At 43.5% G+C, this 9,261-nt stretch overlaps 1 protein-coding gene across 7 annotated transcripts in view; it reads left to right on the forward strand.

The window, feature by feature from the left end:
* The window catches only part of ptprub (protein tyrosine phosphatase receptor type Ub), a 160,571-nt gene extending 151,995 nt beyond the window's left edge, over positions 1–8,576 (forward strand). For all 7 annotated transcript variants that reach the window (XM_047597752.1, XM_047597755.1, XM_047597756.1 and 4 more), the window contains 4 exons: positions 2,139–2,264; positions 3,930–4,087; positions 5,721–5,856; positions 5,972–8,576. In XM_047597752.1, coding sequence (XP_047453708.1) covers positions 2,139–2,264; positions 3,930–4,087; positions 5,721–5,856; positions 5,972–6,034 — 483 coding nt within the window. In that variant the 3' untranslated portion in view covers positions 6,035–8,576. The remainder of the gene's footprint in view (positions 1–2,138; positions 2,265–3,929; positions 4,088–5,720; positions 5,857–5,971) is intronic.
* Positions 8,577–9,261: the final 685 nt, after the last annotated feature.

Here is a 9,261-nt window from a genome sequence, read left to right on the forward strand (position 1 = left end):
GATGTAAAGTTTTAAAGAGCCAAATGATGGCACAACTCGACTGTAGACGTGCTCAGACTCCTTCATTTTGTGTGAGATTATCAAACATCCTGTCCTTAATGGCGGATCAACAATTGTGCTTAGACGCTAATGAGTATCAACGCTGTAGCAGTGGAAAGAAAGAAGAAAACTCATTGTGTCAAGTAATGAAATGCAAAACAAAAATGTTCAGCGTTTTTCAGGCCAAGGACCCCCACACTGATGACACTGACAGACAGATTAACCCACACCTACTGTATGTGTTCTATATTAACCTCGGCCTCGTGCTTATAATAAACATCATTATCATTACACAGGTGCAGACATAAACATACCTATATATACCATCCACTGTTAGCTTCTCTTCTGCTAATATTGCGGCACGCTTCTGGGATTTCACCTGGGGACTGAATAGGCTCTCAGCCAATTGCGGGGGAACCTGACAGAGTCAGTGTGCAATGTGCAGACTCATGATTGGCTCAGCAGTGATAGGGGCGGGGCCTCCTGTGTACAGGGGGCTCAGATTGACAGGTCTAGTTCCAGCGTTCTGTGTGAAATGTGCACTGTGAAATGTTGAGACAGCTCCTGTTATCAGTGAATGAGTGAAGTGCTGACTGAAAGATAAAGTCTTCTGCATCCCTTTACTCAAATATGTTGGATTCACTGGGGAAATTCTCATTAAAAAAAAAAAATACATATATATATATATATTTATATACCAGCGAGCAGCATTAGGTAACATCAGCTTCCCTCAGTCGATTATTAATACTTCTACAAGGACAATGTATCACCTTGTGCTGAAACCTGTATAATTAACACTTGTATGAATAACGAAAAGTGAATTACTGAGATCGCATGTTTATTAAGTGCCATGGTTTTTATTTTTAAGACATAAATTCAAGATTTACGAGCTTCGCAGTCAAACTTTATCTATTAACCCTGTAACCCCGTATTATACTGTATCAGGTGACGAAAGCTGGTGCCTCCTGTAAATTATCTGGGTCCTAGCTCCACCTTGGATTTTAATAAAGTCTGTTCTTGCATTTTTTTCCTGAAAACCGGACATAACTAAACAAGACATAACTAAAGCATGTAATATTTAGTTTGTTGTTTAAAGATATTCTCGTTCTTTTGAACGTATCTGTAAATGATGAAAGAAACCACAAAATACTGATCATTTATTTATATGTGGTCTGGCTTTCTTCTGTCTTTGACACGAAGGTATCGGGGTAAAGTTGCATCTGTTAGATCCATTTTTATTTCCTACCAGATACTGATATAATTCTATGTAGCATAAGTTGTACTAATGTAGAGTTACTGAGAGACCTGCTGACAGTTCTCTCAGTAACTCATTGCCGTGTGCTCTCATTATGAGCGTACCTACCAGAAGCGACGGTCAACATCAGGCCAGCAAACTACAAACATGACCTCTAAAGCGTTGACAAGCAGTGCTGAAATGGTGATGAATGGTCTTATTATTTAATCTTTGTGGATGCCGTGCTTATTAAAACCCTCTGCCTTTCTGTCGGCGGTTTCGTAACAGTCCGTGTAGCCTGTTAATAAAATGAAAGAGAAAAGGAAATAGAAGCTATTCCTGTTCAGTCCCGCATTCTATCCGCTTCCCTTTTAAAAACATTTTCATCTTGTTTCCTCTCAATGCAATGCAGGCCTTTTGGGTCTCACCTGAAAATTGAGTTAGAGCCACTTTAAGTTGCTTGTTGCAAGATCTTGTTATGAACTCTGTTATAGAGTTCATTTGTGTGGCGCTGGAGCACTTTGTCTCCCTCTTGTTGCAAAGCACATTTCATCTCTCCCCTCATGCTGCTTCTCTCCTCTTATTAACACTAGACTGGCAGCGCAATGCATTCTGCTCTGTGCCGGCGAACCCCCACACTGCTTTTGTCATCACTGTTACAAAACTTAGCGTGTTTGTGCGTCTCACCAACTCTTCTTATCTTTTATTAACAACCGTGCACACAGACACAGAAATTCTCCTCGATAATCCAAATCCATTTTGGTTTTTTTTGTATCTTTGCACAACTACTGAAGAATGCATTTTTTTGAGTTCTCACGGCACCAATGTCTCTAATAAAAATGGCCGCTCTTCTTCACCCACGCAGCCCTGTGTGCAGTACTGGCCGGAGCCCGGTCTACAGCAGTACGGGCCCATGGAGGTGGAGTTTCTGTCCATGTCGGCAGACGAGGATGTCATCACTCGACTGTTTCGGGTCAAGAACGTCACAAGGGTGAGTCATCGCGATGCAGAAAAAAAAAAATCCTTCACGGGACACGTTGCTCCCTTCGGGCGTATTTGAGAAAGGATAACCTGAAACCTTATCAGAAATGCGTTGTTGGCGATTCCCAGTCGCAGTTCAGACTGTGTCATTTTACCTGCAGTACGTTTAGAGCCGCTCAAAAACATACAGCTCGTCGATGAAATATACCCTAGACATTCGCACTGACCCAGTGGCAAACGAGGGAAAAATATTCATAGACTGCATCATATAGACTGTAAACGACATTGTTTTGAAATTCAAAAGTCTATAATATTGAACCGGAGCCACCGGTGTGTCCATTAGATGTTTCCATAAGAGTGGTTATTACTATAACAGTTTTCTTTCTATGGAGAACATCCAACAGAATCCCATTGGCATGCATACAATAAAGGTCATTGTCTCCCTTTTTCAATTTCATCTTGTCATTACCCAGATAGGTGTCTTCCCTCTCTAAGGTGCCTGTTTGCATACTAAAGAACTTTAATCATCATACTGCTCGCCATACATCCAGCTGCACTGCGCTCATCTGGGCCGCCCAGAATATTTTGTTTTGATCAGTCCACAAACCATACCGCACATTTTAAAAGGCGCAGAATTAGGCAGAGAACGAGAAATAGGCTAAATAAATCCACTGACAGCTCTGTCCTAGCGGAGGGAGCACGGTTAATGTCAGCGCGGTCTTCCCGCCGCAACCGAAAATGTTTATATGCATGAAGCAGTCGCTTTGACTCCGCACTGTGCGCACGCCTATGCAGCCAGGTATGTGTGTGCAAGTGTGTTAACTTATTTATTTATTTTTCGTCGGGGAATTTGCATGCATCCACTCCGCTCGGCTTCACTGTCGACCAATTATTCAAGCGAGATCTGTATGCAAGGCGTTTCCCGTCTGTCATTATAAGCAGCGCGACAGTCAGCGCCCAGAACTTTGTTTCTTGATTGGCATCCTCACCTCCTCTGCTGGCTGCCCTTGTCATCCCCCTCTCCACCCATTGCACCGTCCCTCCACTCGCCGCACATCACAGTCAAGGAGAGGTCGACTTAACGCGGCGTGGGAGGAATCAAATCACACAGAAACAACACACACCTCTCCCTCTTCTCAGTGCATTAGTGTCTACTGTAGATTTCCTAGGCGTGACAGAGATATATACAAGGGTATGGAGTAAAAGTCAAAAGAAGTGCATTGTAAGCATATGTACGTGGGTAGGAAAGTAGAACAAAAAGAAAAAAAAGGTTGGTTGTGTAAATCCCACCTCCGCTGAAGCGATTCCTCCGTGCATCGTTGGTGGTGTCTTTGCCAGCCCAATTTGCATGACTTACAGTTCTCCACTGGTCCTTAAGTATTAGGTGAGATTCTACAGGACAAGGTTATGAACACAGAGGGACCTCTTTCACACCCAGCTAGGGCCCCACTTACACCTACAGACCCATATATCTCAAAGTCGGCCTGCTGAGTGAGCACAGCTGAGAGCGCGAGCGCGCCGCCGGGGGAGCGCTCAAAAAAACGCCGTAAACTGGCGCGCACACACACACGCGCACACACACACAGAAGTACGGAAAATAACCTGAAAATTCAACGCGACAGCGCAGCGCAGCAAACTCATACGTGTGTTGTGTTGTGTCCTCTTGCATCTGAAGCTCCAGGAGGGCCAGCTGGTGGTGTGCCAGTTCCAGTTCCTGCGCTGGTCGGCGTATCGCGACGTCCCCGACTCCAAGAAGGCTTTCCTCAACCTGCTGGCGCAAGTGCACAAGTGGCAGAGGGAGTGCGGGGAAGGACGCACCATCGTGCACTGCCTGTGAGTAATCTTTCGCCGGCACGCGTCCTTTAAATGCGCACTGTAAATTAAAAAGGCGGGAGAGCGGGCGCAAAAGCATTCCGTCGCCTTCTGAAAAGGTCTCGGGCAACAAATTGCCGCCACTGAAGGCTGACATTTAAAAGTGCATTTAAGGCTCATCCGCGGAGGGGAGCATCACGCGAATATCTGTAATATCATGGTACATTATGAGCAAATCCGCCTGATGAGAAGAGGAGACTGTGTCGCGCCTCGTCCCCGTGGTGTTGTGTGGGATTCGGTGCAATGAGATGCAGTGTGATTTATCATGGCAGCATTTTATAACGTAGAAAATCTAATTGTGCTGTTGTGCGCCGCGGTGTAGTGCATTCTGTGGCGTTCTGTGCTCCTCTGTTGTCCCAAGCCCCCGGAGTGCACACCCCGCTGATGAATATGAATGGGCCGCGCCGCTCATTGCCAACCCGTCACACGTTTCGTCTCCACCGCCCCCATCCAAAAGCACATCACTCAGTGCTGTCACACAGTGTTACCCACGACAACCGGGAAAGAGATTATGGAGATCAAATCAATTATGGCTTAATACAGAATGCGATGGTTCTCACTACACTAAATCCTGGACTGCCAAAGCACTGACGACGATTGATTACCTTAATATCGCTTGTATACACTGCAGACTCTTCCATGCCCACCTTGGCTGCGTTTGTCTCAGGAGAGAGGCAGCGGATTGTCCTCCAGTAGATTATTGATATTGCCTTTCATTTCTGATGACCAGGACGGTATTTCAGGAGAAGTGCCACGCCGTGTTGTTATTTCTCAATTTTTTTGGTCGCCTCACGGTTTTGTCTCGCACCGCTGTTTTTATATTTGATAAATATTTTATATTATACGTGGATGCGCCGTGTGAGCCGCATCAAAGGCCTGTTCTTTATGAGGCTGCACAGACAAAAAAATGACTTATCAGATTACGCATATTGCGCTTATTATTGCCTTCCAGAACTCACTTAAACATGTTAGGAAGCTCATATCTACTGGAGAGAGAAGTATATTTGTATATGTTGATGTCGCGCACACGCTCTGTATGCAGAACCCCACTGCTGTGCAGAATGTGCATTTAGAAACCTGAAGGTGGCTCCCACCAACATCCGCTCAAACTAATTGAAACAGACTATCGTTAAGATTATGAGTGCCCCGTCAGTGCGACTGTGACTTTATTGGGCACGTCGTGCTTGTGGCTGTGACAAATTCGTTCTTAATGGCTCTAACATTACCTACATGCAGCAGGTTGTTCATGCGTGTGCAGCGAATTTATGTGTTTTCCAGTGTTTGTCCAGTGATGGCTGACTTTATTGGGAGCAGGAAATTCCCGTACGTACAAACCGTGGATTCAGAGTCCAAGTCTGAGCGATAAGCCTTTGAAAGGAGGAATGAACAGTAAATGCGTCGTGTAAGGCGTTGCGTCATCTCTCCTCCTTTTGGCTTTTTTGTTGACTACTCCAACGCGGCAAAAGGTAAACGTCAGTCTGTGCAGGAGACAGCAGTGTAATGTGTGGAAAATGAAGCAGATCAGTACAATTCAAAACCCAGATTCACTTCACACCTTCGTCTGTTGTTTTTTAAAACATATTTTCCTCCGCAGCAACGGGGGCGGTCGTAGCGGGAGCTTCTGCGCCTGCAACATCCTCCTCGAAATGATCCAGTACCAGAACATGGTGGACGTCTTCTATGCCGTGAAAACTCTACGCAACTGCAAACCCAACATGGTGGAGTCCCTGGTAAGAAAATATGTAAATGAATACAACACCGTCAGTTTAAAAATTGATAGAATATTTCTGCAAATATCTTCCCTTTTTTTTTTTTTTAATTGAAACATATTGGATTCTTCTCCAGGACCAGTATCGATTTTGCTATGACCTTGTCCTGGAGTACTTGGACTGCTTTGAAGGCAGATAGCAACTAAATGTTTACCGCAGCGGCAGTATCCCCTGTGCTGGAGATTTGATTTAAGGCCACCTGGTGACCGCCTTCTACTTTAATGTTTGGACCTGTGGACTTGGTTTTCGAAAAGGACTGCAGAGGAAGGAGAGGAGAGGAAAAGAAAAAAAAAAGAAGAAAAAAAAAACGTGGTCAAGGTTCTAACTTTTAACCTTTAATGTACAGCCGTGATTTCCTCCTTGTTGGTGATGTTTATCTCTTTTGATATTTTTTTGTGTGTTTTTCTCGGTCCTCTTTGCCTCTTTGACTGAATCTCGTGTTAAGGGTTTACTGTAGCAGCAAAACAACAGAGAGTTCTCGGCTGCGAAATGGACCTGTCTGTTGTGAAGAGGGGTCACCTTGGCTGCGTTTCATCGTTTCGCTGGGACAGTGAGAAGGCTGGATGTGATTCCAGAATTACAGCAGCATTATCTAAAGCATTATCTTTTTTTTTTTTCTTAAGAGCTACATACAACAGTGGTTCTCTGTGGTTGTGGCATGACTTATCTCCCATACCATAAACTGCCTTAACGACAGAACAGACTCATTCGGATCGCTGAATGAACGTGAAAAGAGACTCGCAGGACAGACCAGCCCAGTATCCAACAGCAGCGATGCAGAAACTGTACAGTAGTGCAACGTGTTGTATTTTGCCATAATGTTTGTGCTGGATTACCGTGTGTGCTATCGGTGAGCGCGTCCAGGGGACCGAAGCAGCGGACCTGGTGCCACCACGGGAGATTCTTGTCTCATTACTGTCACAGTGCCAATCCCGCTGACCGACTTGAATCCCTCACTTCGTTCTGCTGCTTCATCTTGACAAACGCCTACGAAACGTACACGTGTACCGCATCAGATAATGTTCTTGCTCTGAAACTATTGTTTGTATTTTATACACAGTGGGAGAGGAAAGGGAGCAGGGGGAAACATAGCGAGATGTCATAGTGTTGATGTGAAAAATGATGTTCCATTAATGCTGTGGTGAAGTGTCTCTTTTACTCCTTTGTTGTCTGAGGCATCTGGTTATACTGTAAACTGTTGATGCAAGCTAAGCCAGTTTGGATTATATCACAACCCTTTCAGGGGTCTGACGCTCATTCTGCTAATTCTGACATGAAGTTGTTGTGTTGCAAAAAAAATAGAATATATATATATATGTATATATATATATATACATACATATATATATAAAGGGGCATTACAATTGTGCAAAGGAGGGAGTAAAAAAATGCTACCATTTTTTCACATTCGTGATCATCTTATTAAAAGTAAAACAAAAAAACAAAAAAAAAAGATGAAAAGGAAGAATAGTATTGTATTGTGTGGCGTAGTGGACAAATTAATAAATAAATAAAGACATCCACTATTTTCAGCTACTGGCCAGTGCCTGGAGAGCACTCTCTATGACTGAATCTATGACTGAATCAGCGGTAGATATTGCCAGGTTAAAATCTGTGATACACATAATGATCTGAGTCAGCTTTGAAACATCCTCTGGAACGGCCTCTTCACTCAGAAAACAAGCTGTCTTTATATATATACATATATATATATTTTTTTTTTTTACAGGGTTTTGTCCCAGAATCACAAAAATATCTTTTACGCTCCATTATAACCCTTTAAAATATGCTATGCTCGGCAAAAAATCCTTTGCGTGCGGGTTTTACAGAGATGGCCGTGAAGGTAGCACTCCAGTGACGGGCCTAAGAAACGCGCCTTGAAGCCCGGAGAGGCTGAGAAATGACAGCTGGGCGAACGTTGGCTGCTCGTTTGCGGCTCACAGTCTGGTTCAGGTGGGAACACCGGAATATGTGGTACCAACATCACCAGGCTCTCACAGAATTACTAACAGAGCAGCTTTGTTTTTGATGAGGATGGAGAATGACATAGCTATGGTGTAGTCGGTGATCTGACAAGCGTATTGCTGGAGGAAGTGCCTGGACACTTTTTCTCGAGAGTGGAAGGAATGTGTACATACAGATGTATATTATGTTCTGTGAATACTATGTGAATAATATGCTATATGTTTGCCCAGAGTAAAGACATACAGTAAGTAACCACTACATAACCGCAAAGCTGAATGTGCTGTAAATGACCATTTTGTGAGATTTTTGCCAGAACTTTTAACAACTGAGTTTCTGAGTGTCCCAACAGGTCGCATGTGTGGATCCATAGTCTGCTTCACATTTCATTTAAATGATTTCAAAATATCCTGATCCACGTTATGTATTTCATCCAGCAGTGCGTGATTGCGTTGTACTTTTACCATTCCAAAGCTTTTTTTTTAATTATTATTATTATCATTAATATGACTGCTTTCTGAACTGCCAACATAGGATCATCAATTTTTACCCTTTCGTTTCTGTATGAACCAACAGTTTTTGTGTATTTGTGGGGACAAGATGTGTATTTAATGATAGATATGGAGAAGAAAAATGTATATCGGGGGTCAGAAAGGGGGTTTCTGCTGAAGGATAACAGCGTTTAACAATAAAAGAAGAAGGGGGATAAAAAAAAAAAAGGAGATGTGCTGTTGTCAGTCTGTCATCTGTCAAAAGTGCATGCGCGGCTGAGATGAATTCTGTGCGGTTTCACGATCCGTTTGTCAGCAGAAGCAGAGAACTGACAGCTGAACGCGGACTTCCCGTCCTTAAGCCTCAGACCTACCTACCTGCGGTTTCTCATTCGGATGTGGTCTTTTTACCAGTTCCTGTTGCCTTGAACCACTTTGACCATTTGATCTTTTTAATCTCTCACCTTATTTCTCTCCTCTCCCGCTTTTCATCGTGCCTCTCCCAAAGCCGCAACTCCTGTTCCATTACTTTAATTTTTTTCCCCTTCACATCCTTCTCCATCTAGCTCCCTCTTTTGCTTCCCCCAGAGTAAGGTGACTCCAGACTTCAGACTTCCTCTCTCACCCATGGCTACACTGAATAATGCAGCAGTCCTGCAAACTGATCCAGTGTTCGGCAGAGGGACAAGTCAGATTAATTAGAGGACAACAGCCCCTCTGTTTAGAGTGAGACAATGTATATCATACGTTTTGTTTTTTTGTTTTTTTCTATTTCTTTTGACTGGTTCCTTCAAAAAATGCAACAATAAAGAAATGTGTTGGGGATGTAATTTTTTTTTTTTTTCATTTGTCAAGTCTGAAAAAGCAGAGATGCCTCATGTGACATAGATAAGGAATGGTTTTATGGAAGAGG

Source organism: Mugil cephalus, chromosome 11 (genome assembly GCF_022458985.1).
Source record: "Mugil cephalus isolate CIBA_MC_2020 chromosome 11, CIBA_Mcephalus_1.1, whole genome shotgun sequence".
Lineage (NCBI taxonomy): Eukaryota > Metazoa > Chordata > Actinopteri > Mugiliformes > Mugilidae > Mugil > Mugil cephalus.